The sequence below is a fragment of the Protomyctophum bolini genome (assembly GCF_963924005.1).
Source record: "Protomyctophum bolini genome assembly, chromosome: 1".
Lineage (NCBI taxonomy): Eukaryota > Metazoa > Chordata > Actinopteri > Myctophiformes > Myctophidae > Protomyctophum > Protomyctophum bolini.
The window spans coordinates 3,550,237-3,570,176 of record NC_137862.1 but is presented as its reverse complement, the minus strand read 5'-3'; the positions used below and the strand labels follow the sequence as shown (position 1 = coordinate 3,570,176).

The following is a 19,940-nucleotide window of genomic DNA, read 5'->3' as shown; positions in this document are numbered from 1 at the left end:
ACACATTTTTGGAACAAAATGCCTCAAATCATCCAATTGCCATCCAAGGCGTAAGAAGAAATGGCACCCTTTTCACATTGGCCTATTATAGCGCCACCAGGAGGCCACAACCTGCCCTGCCCTGGTGAAGACCATGGGGCACTTTATCTAGTTAAGGGACCAAGCAGTCCTGAAAGTCTTGGAACAGAAGGTCATGGGTTCAAATCTGGGTACAGACAACTCAGCGTATGAGTCTGAATGCTGCCCCGCCCAATGCTGGATGGTAGAACTGAACGTGCTGATTGACAATAACCCCTCTCTCTCTCTCCTCCCTCTGGGCAAGCTGAAACAATGTTTTTGTCTTGTGACTATACAGTATGCCTATACAGCAGAGTGTTAGGAGTTATAGGACCATCAGCTGACTGACTGATCTGTCATCTCTGCTCTATTTGTTCTTGGAGAAGATTTATTCCAGTAGCCTAGCACTGATGATAGTCAATGACTGAAATGTTTGTTATTATTTTTTTTTTTTAATCAATTTGTATTTATTTTTGAACTTTGAGCACTGTTTGACCGCATAGCTGTCTTTAAAGATACCGGTCGATGTTGTATTAATATGTTTGTTTTAATTGATAGGCTTTCGAGGCCAGGGACATTGTTGTACAAGTATCTATTTGTACAAGTATCTATTTGACTTCTGTGTAGACAAACAGCAACCTTTTGACAAACCATCATCACCACAGGCACATAGTAGTATCATAGTATCCTGACAGTTTTTATTATCATCATGTTTGGATTATTTTATGTCTTCATGTGAGGTCCATGTTCCTCTGTCCGGGCGCTCAGAGCTTCAGACTTCACTGCGTCTGCTAAGAAGCTCAGTTCGTTGCACAGAGTCTCGCGCCGAAAGGCCATGCGGATCTGAGCTACGTTGGTCCGACGGATGTCGTTACCCTCAGGTCCATCTTTCAGGTAGTTCACGCCTAAGAAGTCTTTCTTCTCCTGTAAAAAAAAAATCACAGGGTTTTTACAAACATCTGTAAATGTCCAGATTACAATGAATGCATGATGCAACACATTCCGAATTCCTGACCAGTAATTTACTTTATTACTTTAGTGTTATGATAACATGATGGATCTGGACATGACTAATTAAAACGATGGAGAAAGTTAAAGTTAAATATACTTACCTGGTGAGACAGGCCACTTTGCAGCACACTGTTCCTGGCTATCTCACACACGTCACACGTGCTGAGTTTCCACAGCTGAGCTGCAATGGCATACTCCTCCATTAGGGGCTCCTGGAGACATGGTGACAAACGTGATGGGATTAGAACTTTACAACCACGTTCAACCTGTTGTACCAGTAGAAGGTTATGGACCAGAGCTATGTTGTCCCTAGTGTTTGGGCATATCATTACTGTCAATATGTACAAGCTCACACACATTGGGATGTTTGCGAACGCTGTGAGCACTTACTATGAGACCTAGTGGACAGGATGTTACAGTATATATTCATGTGTTTACAGTACCTTAGTGTAGTGGAACTATAGGGTCATCTGTGGACAGGATGTTACAGTATATATTCATGTGTTTACAGTACCTTAGTGTAGTGGAACTGCATGGGGTCATCAGTGGACAGGATGTTACAGTATATATTCATGTGTTTACAGTACCTTAGTGTAGTGGAACTGCATGGGGTCATCAGTGGACAGGATGTTACAGTATATATTCATGTGTTTACAGTACCTTAGTGTAGTGGAACTATAGGGTCATCTGTGGACAGGATGTTACAGTGTATATTCATGTGTTTACTGTACCTTAGTGTAGTGGAACTATAGGGTCATCTGTGGACAGGATGTTACAGTATATATTCATGTGTTTACAGTACCTTAGTGTAGTGGAACTGCATGGGGTCATCAGTGGACAGGATGTTGCAGTGTATATTCATGTGTTTACTGTACCTTAGTGTAGTGGAACTGTATAGGGTCATCTGTGGACAGGATGTTACAGTATATATTCATGTCTTTACTGTACCTTAGTGTAGTGGAACTGCATGGGGTCATCAGTGGACAGGATGTTACAGTATATATTCATGTGTTTACTGTACCTTAGTGTAGTGGAACTGCATGGGGTCATCAGTGGACAGGATGTTACAGTATATATTCATGTGTTTACTGTACCTTAGTGTAGTGGAACTGCATGGGGTCATCAGTGGACAGGATGTTACAGTATATATTCATGTGTTTACTGTACCTTAGTGTAGTGGAACTGCATGGGGTCATCAGTGGACAGGGACACACATAAACCCTTGTGGAGGAACTCCCGGAGAGGACTTTTGGAGTATTCTAGGAACAGGCTGTTGTTGCTCAGCGGAGACATCGCTATTGGCACCTGAGCCAGGTAGTACAGGTACTGCAGCACGGGGCTCTGACAACGCATGCACGCACGCACACACACACACACACACACACACACACACACACACACACACACACACACACACACACACACACACACACACACACACACACACACACTGGCAAGTATTTCATATACAGCTTAAGTTAAAAAAAAAAAACTGAACTATCCCTTTAAGGGACCTGGCATAAACAGCCAAATATACAACTGTAAACAGTAGGACACACTTTCAAAGCTGACACTGAATAGTATTTTCCTCAGTTCAACAGAACTGCCTGTCTGTCAAATTATAATACATTTGTGCCCCTGACCCATGGTGGCCCTGATTTACACATAGATATTTATTTATTCCAGCCACATATCCAATACTATTTGGACAGTGATGCTTGTTGTGGATTAAATAATTATTACTTGTGATGGGTGAAAAAATAAGGGGGACTGCCCATAGGTCCGGCATCCCGTTAGTCTGACCTATACAGTTAAGACTGAGGTTGGGGTTAGCGACCTTCGACCGATACGTGGCCGGTTAAGACTGAGGTTGGGGTTAGCGACCTTCGACCGATACGTGGCCGGTTAAGACTGAGGTTGGGGTTAGCGACCGATGCGTGGCCCGTTAAGACTGAGGTTGGGGTTAGCGACCTATACGTGGCGGGTTAAGACTGAGGTTGGGGTTAGAAGCAGAACGGTACCTTCTTTAAGTTGAGTCCGTGTGAGATGTTGTCCGCGGTGAGGAAGGCGGACACCAGGTGAGTAATGGAGCCTGCTTCTCCACAGTGCGGCCGGAACTGGAAGGTGCTCATGCCGTGCTCTCTGCAGAACACAAAGGGTCATTATTTGCTGGTCATTTTGTCATGCTGAACTTTTATTAAAATGTAAAGTATCATAATATGTTATTGTTATTATGTAGCTGTACTACAATAATTGAAAACCATGTAATCTTTGTCTTTCCATTTTTTCAGGCGTGCTATAGGCTTGTGTGTGTGTGTGTGTGTGTGTGTGTGTGTGTGTGTGTGTGTGTGTGTGTGTGTGTGTGTGTGTGTGTGTGTGTGTGTGTGTGTGTGTGTGTGTGTGTGTGTGTGTGTGTGTGTGTGTGTGTGTGTGTGTGTGTGCGCGCGCGAAGTAAGTGTCATGGGGCAAGTAATTTAGATTACATTACATTTTACGTAGACTCTATATATACTGTATATTGTCAAAGTTCTTCTGTCTCACTCGTTAGCCAGGAATCAAATATGAATATCTACTGTATATTCATTCCCATGGCCCAGCTGAGCTGCTTGTTAGATCACATTACAATACCAGCCGTATGAATCAAATAGCTGTCATCATCTCACAGCAGGGAGCTCTGTGTCAGACTTTCAGTGTAACACATACTGTATGACAGAGCAGCGTACTTCCTGAGGTTGTTGAGGACCATGATGTTGGCGTACATGTGGAAGAGGTAGTAACTGTAGGGCGGGTTGTCTTCTGTGGTCCACTGCTCTGGCTTCGGACTCTTGTAGGAGAACATGTGATCACTGTGTTTGGATTCATCATCCACACTGTCAAATCCAGTCACCTTGAAGAAAAGTATACAAGATATTACATGATTAATAAATAGTAAAATCACATGAACGCGTCCATCCATTTCTGGGCATGTAATGAACATTTGGCGAAAAATAGCCGATCTTTAAAATATATGTTAATGTGGTTTTAGATATTTTAGATTGTAGCAGTGAGCCTGTTGTCTCTGATGTCATGAACACTGGGCTCACTTCCTTCCTGGACTACATGTTGTCTCAGTAAGACAGCTCTCCCCCCTATCCACAAGGAGTAGCAGTGCACCAAAGAATTTTGGGAATTGTAGTCCAGGAAGGTAGTGAGACCAGTGTCCATGACATCAGAGACACCAGGCTCACTGCTTCAATCTAAAATATCTAAAACCACATATTACACATAAATACCCCCAGGAAAGTGATCTAAAGCTTCTAAACGTCATTAACATATATTTTTTTGCAAAAAGGGTGAAGTGTCCCTTTAAGCTCACAACGCATCGCAATGAGACACATTGAGTTCATGTATGCTGGATTCTGGTTAGTGGGGAAAAGTACAGAGCCCTGGGGGACCCCGGTCGGTCGGTCACTTACATATTTGAGGAAAACATGAAGTTCCTTGTGTTTCTGTGGGTTGACCGTGGCCTCAAAAAGAGGTAGAAATACGTTCTCCAGCATCTTTGCAAAGTTAGGAACCAACTTTTTTGCCTTGAAAATATCACTGAAAGAGGGGGGGGGGGGGGGGGGGGAATGTAATTCAGTTAATTTACAACAACGTGTTGGGAAAGTTTGAGAGCAAGAGTGTCTGTCCTGTTGTCTTTGTTTTGTTTTTGTTTTCGTGTTTATCACATTTATTATATATCTTTTTTGTATTGTATTGTATGTGGAATTTACATTATACCTGACATTATTATTTTTCATTTTATATAATGAAAGTTGTCATATACAAAAAAATGCCCAAATAAAAACAGTATTAAAAAAAACAGAAAGAACTGCGCTTACTATATTCTGGGTACTTGGATGATCCACCTCATGTTGGGAGAGTGCACTTTGTGTAGGATGAACCACTTGGACAGGCTGTCCCATTCGTCTGGAGAGCGCCCGTAGATGGACAGACGAGGCTCCGCGTGCTGATACTTACTTTCCTCCAGGTCGTGGGACACTTCCTGTTAAGGGCAGAAGATTTATAGGTCAAATTGTCAGTGTTAAGAGTTTGTGGATATGTGTAGCAATAAATTGTTGATTTTTATACCTTTACTATGCGAGCAAAGTACTCTCCGTCAATGAAGTTGTCTGTTTTCAGGTAGATTTCGCGAAGTTCACTGGCCCCCACTGGGTTATACTTTGAGTTAAACTTGTCAAAACGATGAAAGGTTTGTCTCCCCTATGAGATTTGAACAGGCACAGTACGTTGTGAATGCAATAACTTATGTGATTCATTATCTTCTGACAGTAACAGCCACTAACAGCCATGTGCAAATAGGAAAATATAAATGTAACTGTAACTTTCATGTTCTAGGTCACTTCCAATATGTATTTTTAAATACAGTACATGTTATGTATGTTTATTGATTTTGAGATAAAAATACACTGTGACTGCATTAAAGTCCAATTTGCATTATAACGTTTTTAACATTACGTATCTAAAATGTTTGAGGAAGCCAAATAGCTTTGCTGTATGCATGCACAGACATTTTGCTATAGGTGTCCAACATCCTTGTGCTGTTACTTTTAACTTAAATTAACTTAAAAGGCGTAAAAAAAAAAAAAAGATTGCCTGACATACAGTATGTGATTCAGGCTTTCTTTTTGAAGGTTACTGCAGGTCTGCTATGATAAAGGTCTTGATATGTTTCATGCACAATATCTTAGAAACCTTTTTAAAAGCGTGATAGAAATGCGTGAACGGTATGTCTTACAGCATGCACGTCCAGGGAGTCCACCGTGAGGTCATAGGGGTCCATGTCGAGATTATGGAAGACCTGCCTGAGGGTCATTCTCCGCCCAGCCTTCTCCAACACCACCCGGTCTGCCTCGGTCTTACAGGTGGTCTGGATGAAGGTCAGGAGGTGTTTCTGAGACATGCAGGCTGCGGCGTGAATGTGTGTGTCCACCTATGGGGAGATAGATTATAGGGCAGGCGTGTTCATTCAGCTGGCCAATATTGTAATTATTTGAGCCACAAAGCGATAGTGAAAGTATTGTAATGAGGCTGTCTGTCTATTACTGTATGTACTGTCACTCTGTCATCATGACTCATTACACTGCATCATCGTCACAACACAAAGATCAAGGTCAATACTGATTATCAAACATAACTTCCTTTATTATAGGAAGTTATGTTCCTTTATATCACTCCCAATCTTCCGCCGTAGTCTGAAAACCCACCTTTTCAGACTCCATCGTGGCCCATAGCACTTACCCTATACCCCCTTAGATAGCATTTCTGTAGACTTGGATAGCATTTGATAGTAGTATACAGACTTATAGCATGTTATGTAGACAGCACTATAATTACATTGTATGTAGTCATAGCACGTCATAGTACATTATGTATAGCATAGTAGTATATATGTATAGTTTATATGTATAGTTTCATTATATAGATATTCCACTGTTACGTTCTTAGCTTACGCATATTTCATGATAAATGCTTTTTATGTGATGTATTCCCATGCTTTTTTGTTCTTGCTTAATGTAAATCGCTCTGGATTAAGAGTGTCTGCTAAATGCCTGAATTGTAAATTGTTATAGAAGGATGAGACTGATTGCATTTCAGGACACTGTGACTGAGGTCATCTCGCAATATGGTCCATTACTCCACGTGGATCAATAATTATGCACACGTACTGTACTTATGCCCTTCTTAATATCTTATCCTCAGCATGAAGGCATTGTCTAAAAGATTCAGACAAATATGGAGAATACTACTGTCTGTATACCAATGTTCCACATTCTTTAAGAAGAGAATACTTGCCTTCCTAACATTGTAGAAATCTCTGTGAGGAACACCTTTCAGTTCCCTTAGCTCGGCCATCTCGTTGAGCATCTCATGGAGGTAGAATTTCGAACCGAGGAAATTGAGTCGTCTGTGACAGTAGGTTTTTCTGCAAATAAAGCACAGTACTATACAGTTTTACAGTAGTAATAGTAGTGTGTGAACGGTACAGCAATATGGCTCTCTCAATTTTGAGTCCGGGGACCTCCAGGGAGACAATTTAGAATACTATGGGTTAATATAGGATCTTTGAAACATTTTAACAACACAAATCTTGTATGGGGTCCAGCAAGAAATACTTTCAGATGTGGATCCGTGGCCAAATGCATATTCATTTTGGGGTCCTTGACATAAAAAGGTTTTCATGTCGGCAGTACAGAATTACCCATGGCAGTCTCCATAACATCTACACCACTCGTTGTATGAAGAAAGCCCACAACATCATGGAAGACACCAGCCATCCCGCAAATACCCTGTTCAAACCACTCCCTTCTCAGTAACAGTTTCTACCCCCAGGCAGTCAGGCTGCTGAACAGCTGACCTTGAACTGTATTGCACTGTTTTGTCACTTCACTTGCACTTTTTTTTTTCCTTCTGCTTTTTTGTCTTTTTCTTGCACTATAGATGTTTGTTTATGTCCTGTGTATGTAAGACTGAGAGTGCTCTGAGCAAAATAATTTTCATTGTATTTATACTCTGTATCTATACACAAATAAACCTAAACCTGAAACCTGAACCATGAGAAGCACTGATGTGGTGGGATCGTGACAGTGACTCACGTGGGTCCGTCAGCGATCATGGCCAGCACGTGACTGAGGTCGATGGCGAAGGTTTCCAGGTCTGGGTAGGGAAGCCTGTGAGGTCGCTTCTCCCTCAGAGCCTCTGCGTCGTCGTACACGTAAACTATTCCGTCTTTCATCTTCAGCTCGTAGCTCAGGTCCTCTGGGATGTTCTCCGTGCTGTAGGGATCCTCCCCCTCCCTCGGGCATGGGCAGATATCTGTAACCATGTAACGCAAGTTTATTCTCAATGAAATACAGTACCTGACTATGTATATATATGTATATGTAATTATTAGCAGTATACTGTGGTTATACTTGCGAGCTGCGTATGACGTAATGAAGATATGTACCAATGCCAGGGTATAACTGGCTCTCGATAGTGACATAATAATGATATGTTTCAGTGTTGGGTTAGGTAATGCCCCACATGTATGTAATCTGAAACCAATGCCATATCAAGCACAAATTAATCATCACGTCATACGCAGCTGCACGGACATACATACGCATCGGAGCACCGGACAAACAACATTACATTACAGTAATAAGTATTATTTTGGGTGAACTACTCTTTGTGTCTTGTCATGATATCTTCTAGTGTTTTATACCTGGTAGAACCTCGTTCTCCTCCCTCCATGGTTTATACCTGGTACCCGTGTTTTATACCTGGTAGAACCTCGTTCTCCTCCCTCCATGGTTTATACCTGGTACCTGTGTTTTATACCTGGTAGAACCTCGTTCTCCTCCCTCCATGGTTTATAGCTGGTACCTGTGTTTTATACCTGGTAGAACCTCGTTCTCCTCCCTCCATGGTTTATACCTGGTACCTGTGTTTTATACCTGGTAGAACCTCGTTCTCCTCCCTCCATGGTTTATACCTGGTACCTGTGTTTTATACCTGGTAGAACCTCGTTCTCCTCCCTCCATGGTTTATACCTCATGGTACCTGTGTTTTATACCTGGTAGAACCTCGTTCTCCTCCCTCCATGGTCTATACCTCATGGTACCTGTGTTTTATACCTGGTAGAACCTCGTTCTCCTCCCTCCATGGTCTATACCTCATGGTACCTGTGTTTTATACCTGGTAGAACCTCGTTCTCCTCCCTCCATGGTTTGTTCTCAGCGCTGCAGAGGAACTGTGAGGTGGTTCTGCAGAAGCGGTGATATGCCAGTTTGGAATACTTCTCCCGGATAAACAGAGCCTTTAGGAGGCTTTTGGCAGCCTGTTCATAGTCCTCCACTGTGATCTGGAAATAAAGTAATCATGACACTGGTCTTGTCAGTGGCGTGCACAGATAGACACTAGGGGGTGCTAGAGCACCCCTGCCCTTCCTTCTGGACAGCAATGTGCCCTTTTGAAAAAAAAAAAAAACATTTTTTTTGTATGTGGACCATGGTGACATTGATCAATTCTTGATAAAAAGCTTCCAATATATTATTTAGGCCCTAAAATCTATAAATCTCACACTATCATGGCAACCGGCCGTTTCCATGCGCTGCACAAGGACAAGGTGCCCTTTTTTTCCACATTTAGAGGAGCACCTGCCCCTCTAAATGTCTGTGCACGCCACTGACTGGGTCTTGTTTGATCTCTTATTGGAAAAACAATTAAAACGGTTAAGGCTTCTTTTACATGCATGCTAGTGTAGCCAGGCAACATTGAGCCTCACGGGCCACCGTAGACTGGCTGCCCTGCCACTTCCTTGTCAATCAGTGTTGATTATGTAAAGGCCTGCAGTCTAACAAACAAACACAGGTTTCTTGGTGTTGGCTGCATGTGGGTCCTCCTGAGATCATGTCTTAATTGTGTTTTATCTTTTCCCTGCCTTGGTGAGTAACATGATGGATAGATGTTATTTAGATTGTACTAAAATAAGTGTTTTCTAAATAAGTATTTTAATTATTTGTTACTACTACCCTACCCAGGGTGAGTTCATGTGCCTGGAAGTGATGAGCTCAGGATGTGAATGAACACAGACTCAAATAGTATATACAATTTGATACATCATATCAAATTGTTGTTGCAATGATTTATTTTGTTTAACTCTATAGTGTACTAAATGTTTGTTTTCACTTCCTTATAGAATGTCACCACTGCTGTTTAATTGTTTAGATTGATTTTAGTGTTTGGTTTAATTAATTATTGAGCCATTTCTTTTGTACTAATGTTTTGTTTTATGTTCCCTGTTTGGGAACCACACCATATAAAGTATGTGTTTATTTGATTGTTGCCTGCATGGACTTGTGAATTGCAATATCACTTCTTAACCATCAATACAATCTGGGAACCGTCTGGAGAGATTATTATCGTCAAATTGACTTACTCCAGCACAGTAATCTCCGCTGATGGTGACCCTCTGGTATTCAGGGCAGGTCTCTGGTGCGGAGGAGCATGAAGTGGAGCTGGGAGACAGATAAGGAGTGGCTGCCACTGAGCAGCGTGTCGTCCACTCTGCGTTCACTGCAGGCATCTGCAAGGACATGGACTGGGAACGGATCATCTTGAAACTCTGCTTCCTGGAAATGGAACAGAGATTTGATGTGCCATCCCATCCATCACATGCCGTAGGTACGTGTTGTTAGTTTGTCTCGGCAAGAGACGCCGTCGTGTGATGGAGTATATGAAGTAGGCATTGCTCAAAAACATTAAAGATGGAGTGCCACGATTTCTTTCCACCCTAAAACATGATCACCAGGTATTAATACAATATAAGGGGGAAGAACTTTTTCCAAAAAGTGTACAGTATTAGTTAAAATCATGCTTTTATGTGGACACGCCCACCAGTTCATTAAGTATGCCTGGTTTGCCTCGTGGGTGGTGATGGGTGGTGATCCACCTGAACTGAAGCCGCACCCACAGCTGTAGTTGTATGTTAAAGGGGGAGGGGTTAGGGGAGGGGCTGATAGTGTGATGACACTATTTTACTGTTTATTTCATTGGCCCGTTTGACTGTCAAGGGTTCAGCCTCCAGAAAGAAACCCTAAATACAAAGTCAATACACCATTGCACATAAAAACAACTCCAGGGTGTCTAATGAAGTACTGTCACCTCATAGACACATGAAAAATAAAAAAATTGTGGCACTCCATCTTTAAGGATTACTGAGAGTTACGAGAGTATAGGTTTTATGATAGTGAATGTCACTCTCTCAGACATGGTTTTACTACCTCTTGGCGCTCTCCTCTGACTGCTGCTCTGCCAGCTCCTTAAGCAGCTCACGTTCCTTGGCCTGGTGGAGGCCGATGGGACAGTCCTCGGGCACGGTGAACATGGACATGGCGTCCTTGGTGTCCTCTTCCTTCAGCGCCGTAGCGTAGACCTTCTCCGCTCGGAGCTGCACCTCCTCGTCCGCCTCGCTGAGGGTGATCTTAGGGAACTGTCGTGGTATGTCTGGGAGAATGTACACAAAGATGATCTTAGGGAACTGTCGTGGTATGTCTGCAAGATAATGTACACAAAGAAAGGGCAGGGATGATCTTAGGAAACTGTCGTGGTATGTCTGCAAGATAATGTACACAAAGAAAGGGCAGGGATGATCTTAGGAAACTGTCGTGGTATGTCTGCAAGATAATGTACACAAAGAAAGGGCAGGGATGATCTTAGGAAACTGTCGTGGTATGTCTGCAAGATAATGTACACAAAGAAAGGGCAGGGATGATCTTAGGAAACTGTCGTGGTATGTCTGCAAGATAATGTACACAAAGAAAGGGCAGGGATGATCTTAGGAAACTGTCGTGGTATGTCTGCAAGATAATGTACACAAAGAAAGGGCAGGGATGATCTTAGGAAACTGTCGTGGTATGTCTGCAAGATAATGTACACAAAGAAAGGGCAGGGATGATCTTAGGAAACTGTCGTGGTATGTCTGCAAGAAATAAGAATGTACACAAAGATGATCTTAGGGAACTGTCGTGGCATGTCTGCAAGAACGTACACAAAGAAAGGGCAGGGATGATCTTAGGAAACTGCAGTGCAGAAATGTACAATGCATACAAGTGCGTACAAGTGCAGTGAAATGACAGCCATGATGGCACACAATTGAGAGTGAAGATGTTGGCCAACTGTTTATTTACAGTATAGGCCTGTACTGTAAAAAAAAAAAAGAAAAACAATGAATGAATACAATATAAGAAACTATTATACATACACTACTGTAAATAACTATAATAAACACATTAGGTGTGACTTGGGGCTTCCCAGTCTCAGCAGCCTAATATAGCTACTGTAATTACTGTAATATATGAAGTCTATAAACTCGACACAGCCTCAACTCAGCTGTAAATAGCAGTTTAGCAGCCCGTCCATGTCTCTACACATACTCACTCATGTTGACAACATTTGTTCACAGGCTCTGCACAGTAAAACCCGGCCTCAGTGTTCATTTAACTCATTTAACATAAGGGTCCATTTGGTTCCATGTGTACACTCCTCTGAGTTAAATGAACACTGTTGACTTTACAGTAGCTGTCTCTAGTATCTTTCCCCTAGGAGATGTTGTTCAATAACATACACCTTTTGGCATTCCAATAAAGCACCATGAAATTGAACCTCGGCTGTAGCGACCACAGTGACAGGCTCTTGTTGGTGTCCTCTGTGATCGACTACTATGCCAAATTTCCACTCTGACAAAGCTCTTCTAGGAAGTCTACCATTCTGTAGTCTTGTGTAGCGGCAACAGTCTGGCAACGCGAGACACAATACAACCTTAACAACAGCTGTTCCACAAGACACAATACAACCTTAACAACAGCTGTTCCACAAGACACAATACAACCTTAACAACAGCTGTTCCACAAGACACAATACAACCTTAACAACAGCTGTTCCACAAGACACAATACAACCTTAACAACAGCTGTTCCACAAGACACAATACAACCTTAACAACAGCTGTTCCACAAGACACAATACAACCTTAACAACAGCTGTTCCACAAGACACAATACAACCTTAACAACAGCTGTTCCACAAGACACAATACAACCTTAACAACAGCTGTTCAACAAGACACAATACAACCTTAACAACAGCTGTTCAACAAGACACAATACAACCTTAACAACAGCTGTTCCACAAGACACAATACAACCTTAACAACAGCTGTTCCACAAGACACAATACAACCTTAACAACAGCTGTTCAACAAGACACAATACAACCTTAACAACAGCACAGTGCATCACTCATGAGCATTAACACAAAGGAGGAAAGAAGACATAATTATGCGTTATACTTTATGACTTTAATCCTGAAATGTGTTCATATGAATAATTTACTGTCACTCCCCCAACACCAACACACAACAAAATATACACGATCTAAAATAATGATCTTCTCTCTCCCCCTCTCAGACAAATAGTCATGTATACATTATATAATACATATGTTTATATGTGAGCACACAGCTGACTGCTCATTTTAACAAACTCAGCAACTATTAGTTGTGACTGTGCTTCCCAGTCAAAGCTAAATAATGTACAGTATACTTAGTTTATATCTTTATATGGACTAGTATAAACTAGGGCTATCGACTCCAGAGGCCTCTTCTCACTCTTAAAATTAATATCGGGCACCTTTTCTGTGGCAAACTGGCCGTGATTTTTGACTTTGACCTGTGAAATAGCTGTAGGTGCTGCATGGGTCTGTTGTTGTACATTCTGTCGCTATAGGCTATGCCTCTCTCTCTCAGCTGGTCTTACCTTCAGGGCTGTTCACAGCCATGTCTGGAGGTTCTGTCTGTCTGAGGGAACCTCCGTTGGGATCAGTGAAGCAGGTCTGTGCAGGTTCACTGCTTGGTAATTCTCTCTGTCCAAATAAAGGACCTTCTGACTGGGCTCATATCTGAGCCTGTGGTGGCATGCAGCCATGGTTTTGTTTTCTTGAGGGACTCTCTCTCTCTCTCTCTCTCTCTCTCTCTCTCTCTCTCTCTCTCTCTCTCTCTATTTTAAGAAGCCAATGGCATCATGTAAACAGATGCTAATCCTGGGAATATGTCAGAAATGGATGTCGCCTGTCAACAAAGAGCCCACCGCCCCAACTGTCCTTTTTATCTCTCTCAAGTGACTACAGGGACCCTCCCTCTCTGTCACCCCAACACACACACACACACACACACACACACACACACACACACACACACACACACACACACACACACACACACACACACACACACACACACACACACTTTGTCTTTGAAGACACACTCATATGGGGGACAGAGAGAGAGAGAGAGAGAGAGACTCTTCAACATTTATCAGTCCTTTTGAGTGAGTACTGTCGGAAACTTAAGCTATGCAACTGTGATGACTATCGTGAACATGCTGTGAGAGTATAATGCATCTATTTGGTCCTTTATCACTCTCCTCAGTCACTCCCCAGTCCCTGTGTATCACTCTTTATCACTCTCCTCAGTCACTCCCCAGTCCCCGTGTATCACTCTTTATCACTCTCCTCAGTCACTCCCCAGTCCCCGTGTATCACTCTCCTCAGTCACTCCCCAGTCCCCATGTATCACTCTCCTCAGTCACTCCCCAGTCCCCGTGTATCACTCTTTATCACTCTCCTCAGTCACTCCCCAGTCCCCGTGTATCACTCTTTATCACTCTCCTCAGTCACTCCCCAGTCCCCGTGAATCACTCTCCTCAGTCACTCCCCAGTCCCCGTGTATCACTCTTTATCACTCTCCTCAGTCACTCCCCAGTCCCCGTGTACCTCTTGAATGATAAACAAACACACATCTCTCTTCTCTGACCTTGGCTTAGAGGCACTTAACATTACTGCTGCAAATACATCAAGCAACTGTGATTCCCTGCAGGCTAGAATGTCTGCCCGACTCAAGCCTTTCCATCTAGCATACAACAAAGGGTACGTGCCAATGCATTTCCAATGGAAGTCACATGGTTTGACACAACATTTTTGTTGTATGGCTTTCGGCTGTGTTTCGACTGCCCCCCCCCCACCCCCTCCCTCATACAACAACAATGTTGTGTCAAACCATGTGACTCCCATTGGAGATTAATTGCGAGCTTGCAGCAGTAAACAAGTCTCATGCATCAGCTATACATCAGTCTGTTGTGAAGGTGTGAGTCAGGCCTTACACACACACACACACACACACACACACACACACACACACACACACACACTGTATATATGATGATTTCGGGTGTGACAGTACAGTACAGTGACTGTATACAGTAGAGGGACCCCCTGGACTGTATATTCTCTGTGTTTAATAAGCTTCAGAACTTGTCATATGATACTGCCTCATGGCACCATCTTGTTCTCTGAGCTTCCTGCTTGGAGGAATACTTCAACTGTATCTTCTCTCACCACCGTTAATAGAGGAATATACTCTTAGATTACAAACCAAGGAGGATTACTAAATCCACAACAAAGTGGCTACATTACGTTTTTTTTAGGTATCAATAAGCTGCTGCAGATTGCCTAAAAGTATAAAGCATAAGCAATATACACATATATATATGTGTGCATATTTGCACCATGGCAGGTTAATCATATCAAAATAATGATTAATAAAGCACAGTAATACCATTCAGCTCTCAGATTGACTGATTGCTTCCCGATTCTGCAGCAGATGGGGAAATAATGTCATTGTGGTTCGTCTGTTATTGAGCAAAGCATCCGCTTTTTAGAAGCATTAGACCGGAAGGCTGAGGGCTGCTAAATGCATTATATTACAGACCAACACCACTGAGAGACATCTTAATGGTATTCACTCTACTCAGCACTGAAGTGGAATAGGAAATAGCTTTGTGTGTGTGCGTGCGTGCGTGCGTGCGTGCAATAATGCATACAGTATAAGTGTAAGTGAGTGCCAAGTTGTACTTTATGTACAGTATAAGAAATATCTATAGCACGTACCATAACTTTAAGTGAGTTTGTGTACAGTACATGAATGTGTACTCTGTAGCCATGACTGAAACAGTCCCCCCAGACCCAGCTGTCACCTGCTGTTATTATCATGTCTCCTCTGGTTGCTCTCCGACACCAGGCTGCTGTCATTGTTGAACAGTGGCGGAAGGTAGCTAAGTATAAACCCAAGTACTATTGGGCTATACTTACTGTCAGTATAGGTATTTTTCTACTTAATACTTCTACTCCAGTAAATCTCAGAGTGAAATATTGTACTTTTAACTCCACTACAGTTATTTGAAAACGTATCAATACAAAATCTATATATTAACCTGCACTATGTTAACCTGCCACACAGTGTCAATTATCTAATCTAATGTAATCCTGGGCGCTACACTTCCTCTGCCAACCTGGGGGGGGGGGGGGGGGCAGCGGACTGACCTCATGCCTCCTTCTATGCATGAGGAGTCCAAGCTGCTTCTTTTCACCTGACAGTGGAGAGTTTCCCCGGCCGGACGTAGCGCGTGGAAGGAACACGTTATTCCGACCAGTTCCTTTCACCTCCATCAGGCGCCCCGGCTGGCCAGGGGGAGGCATAGTTTAGAGACCAGGATTATATTGTATTCTATATTATGTTGTATTCTATAATGTATTCCTATTGTATTCTTAACAAAGTGGAAAAGGTGGCAGTCCAAAATTAAAGATGCAATCCACCGTGGTGCATCTGGCTTTGTCGGGCGTCTACCTGTGTTCAGGGGAGGGAAGCCGGGTGGGGAGAGTACTCCTAAGGGCTCATGGGGGAGGAATTTATTGGCATAAATTGGAGAGTAAAAAGGGAATCATTGTTTTTCTACTAATACTTCTACTTTTAAGTACAAGATGTGAGTACTACGTCTTCTTCCACCACTGCTGGTAAAGATCCTAACTTGTGTTATCTCAGAGAGTTATCTCAACAGCTCCTCCTATCAGGCTGTTAGGGTTAGGGTTGTGTTATATCTCAGAGAGTTATCTCAACAGCTCCTCTATCAGGCTGTTGAATGGAAAGCCACTTACTGTCCTATGACTAAAGATGCTGCACACTTTACCACCTTGTATTTATGGAAACAATGCAGGTGCAAAGGTGACTGAAGGGGAGACAAGGAGAAAGGAGGCCAGTGCGTGCGTGCGTGCGTGCGTGTGTAGGATAGAGCGGGATATCTTACCGTTTCCCAAGCAAGGACTTGACTGCTGCCTTATCAGAGGGATGTCGCCTCGTCTCATCTTTCCCAGCAGCCGGTGGGATCTGGGGCGGCGTACAGTAGATACAGATACAGTATACAGAATAGATACACAAAATGGTGCACTCATCCATCAATACCAAACAGGGTTCGTTCACAGCTGTACAGATTTTATGACACCACGTTTTGCCTGAGGCTTTCCCTGGTGGAGTGATGAAGAGTGTAACTCCTCCCTTCGTTTACTCGTACTATATTATTTTGCTCATTTAGATTAACTGCACACTTGATTGTGTATAATATTATAGGTTAAACTACCCAGCAGCAAAGTCATTAAATTCAATCCCACATTTGCCAGCTGAAACATTAAAGTAATGAATAAAATAATAATTACAGTTCAATAATATGATTGTGAAATAGGCCATTCGGCACTATTTAGTTTGGTACAAACTACCAATATATTTTCATGACAGTTATTTTACTGAATACAGGACTTTTAATTGTATCTGAATATGTCTAGTTATTTTTCTGTCACTGTCCTAAAGTGACCCCCCCCCCCCCCCACTCCCCTGTAACATTGACGGTCCGGACATTTTAGGAATTGGATATGCAATGCATGAATCAGTTATGCTTCATGATCGTAATAACACTGCACGTTTCATTAATATCGCAAAAGCGTCAGTTATCCTCTTGTGTCAACACAAGACGACGCTGGATATTAAAGACACACCAAGGCCAAATATAAATCAATCCAAATCTGCATGGCAGCAGATGAACTCACCTCTTCTGTACATGAACTGTGTAGATTAGAAGTTCCTTCAGAGAAGCACCTCAGTCATGCTCTGCTGTTGTTATGGTCAGAATGTATGAGACAGTATCACCCTCACACTGCTCTGCAGTGCACTTCCCTTCATCCTTAACTCTGTCATTGCCACAGCTTAGCACAAGCTCTGCAGCTGCACGAAGCTTTCTCCTGGTGGAAGTTACACATCAACGCAGTCCTTTCACATTGTCCAAACACATGTAAAACATAAACATCAGTACTGTCAAATGAGTGCTGCTCCTTAGTTCTCTCATGACAGATTAGGCATTTAGCAGATACCCTTATCCAGAGCCACTTATACGCTGCATGTGCAGCACAGTGCAGGGTAAACATTACATGTTACTGTATGTGCAGCACAGTGCAGGGTAAACATTACATGTTACTGCATGTGCAGCACAGTGCAGGGTAAACATTACATGTTACTGTATGTGCAGCACAGTGCAGGGTAAACATTACATGTTACTGTATGTGCAGCACAGTGCAGGGTAAACATTACATGTTACTGTATGTGCAGCACAGTGCAGGGTAAACATTACATGTTACTGTATGTGCAGCACAGTGCAGGGTAAACATTACATGTTACTGTATGTGCAGCACAGTGCAGGGTAAACATTACATGTTACTCCTTCCCTCAGTTCAGAATTCTTGTTGGCCAGCAGTGAGAATAATAATAATAATAATATCTCAAACTTATATAGCACAGGTCCTGGTGCTATATGGGAGTCTGGTGCTATATGGAGTCTGGTGCAACGCACAGGGCCTGGTGCTATATGGGAGTCTGGTGCTATATGGAGTCTGGTGCAACGCACAGGGCCTGGTGCTATATGGGAGTCTGGTGCTATATGGAGTCTGGTGCAACGCACAGGGCCTGGTGCTATATGGGAGTCTGGTGCAACGCACAGGTCCTGGTGCTATATGGAGTCTGGTGCAACGCACAGGTCCTGGTGCTATATGGAGTCTGGTGCAACGCACAGGGCCTGGTGCTATATGGGAGTCTGGTGCAACGCACAGGTCCTGGTGCTAAATGGAGTCTGGTGCTATATGGAGTCTGGTGCAACGCACCGGTCCTGGTGCTATATGGAGTCTGGTGCAACGCACAGGTCCTGGTGCTATATGGGAGTCTGGTGCAACGCACAGGTCCTGGTGCTATATGGGAGTCTGGTGCAACGCACAGGTCCTGGTGCTATATGGGAGTCTGGTGCAACGCACAGGTCCTGGTGCTATATGGGAGTCTGGTGCAACGCACAGGTCCTGGTGCTATAGGGGAGTCTGGTGCAACGCACAGGGCCTGGTGCTATATGGAGTCTGGTGCAACGCACAGGGCCTGGTGCTATAGGGGAGTCTGGTGCAACGCACAGGTCCTGGGCCTGCTGAGAGCAGGAGTGGACCTGGTGAGACGTAGGAGGGGCCCGGTCAGGAGTCAACCCACAGAGCCTATAGTCCTTCCACGTGCCAGAATCTGGTTCTCCCAGTCCTGGCAGAGTAGTTCCGGAGCAACTGATTGTGTGGCCTTGCTCATTCCCTGATGGACTGATCGAGGGTAGCTACTGGGACGTGAATCTGGATTTGATCAACCCCGGCTTGGTCGCCTGAATGAGGGGTATGATGTTGGTAGACCCGAAACCCCGTTGACCTCAGGATACATCACTGAGGATACGTCCCAGGTGCATCCATGCCATGTATTTTTAGTCATAGATTTGCTGCGATGGCCATACATGTACATGTATATGGAACAAGGGCAGCACAGTGGTTGGTTTAGTTTAGCTTGTGTTTGTGAGATTACAAAGATAATCCTCGCAGCTCAGGTTATTCTAACAGACTCGTATCTGTGAGTTTGCCACTCTTGTTACAGTAATTAGGTAGGAAACACCCACAGTATGACCAGTTGTTTTTCTCCTCTCCTCTCAATGACATGCAGAGCCCTGCATGTCATTTATTGGGACATTATACGTTTAGGCATTTCAGTTTACATTTATTTGATACATATTTTTACATTTGTAAAATGTAAACACTCTCAGAGTTAAACAAACTCCCAGTTTGCTTGATGGTTGACCTACAGTCAGTGTTCACGGTACAGTAGAGTGTATTACTGTACCACTGTACGTCAGCAGCTGATCTGCTTACTGACTGACATACTGACATACTGACTGGGTCACTCCTTTATCCATGCACTCACTTCTTACCAGGTAAACAAATGGTGAACCGTTATTGTGCTGTAATTCCCCCCCCCCCCCATGCATTATCACACAGTGTTATACAACATCACTTACTGTAGTACACGTGTGTATATGTCTGTTCTATCTGCTGCTGCACTG

At 43.2% G+C, this 19,940-nt stretch overlaps 1 protein-coding gene across 2 annotated transcripts; it reads right to left on the bottom strand.

The window, feature by feature from the left end:
- Positions 1–737: 737 nt before the first annotated feature.
- Positions 738–16,858, bottom strand: ampd3a (adenosine monophosphate deaminase 3a). 2 transcript variants are annotated; one of them, XM_080775321.1, is made up of 15 exons: positions 16,791–16,858; positions 10,878–11,100; positions 10,034–10,226; positions 8,791–8,956; positions 7,707–7,926; positions 6,907–7,036; positions 5,849–6,043; positions 5,182–5,313; positions 4,932–5,095; positions 4,524–4,650; positions 3,792–3,955; positions 3,090–3,210; positions 2,236–2,409; positions 1,170–1,280; positions 738–981 (listed from the first exon to the last, which is right to left on the bottom strand). In XM_080775321.1, exons 1-15 carry the CDS (start codon positions 16,846–16,848, stop codon positions 781–783), a joined length of 2,379 nt encoding a protein of 792 aa, XP_080631447.1. In that variant the 5' UTR covers positions 16,849–16,858; the 3' UTR covers positions 738–780. The 2 variants fall into 2 exon arrangements, with proteins under 2 accessions (XP_080631447.1, XP_080631448.1); XM_080775322.1 differs by lacking the exon at positions 16,791–16,858 and adding an exon at positions 13,410–13,497.
- Between the last annotated feature and the right edge of the window lie 3,082 nt (positions 16,859–19,940).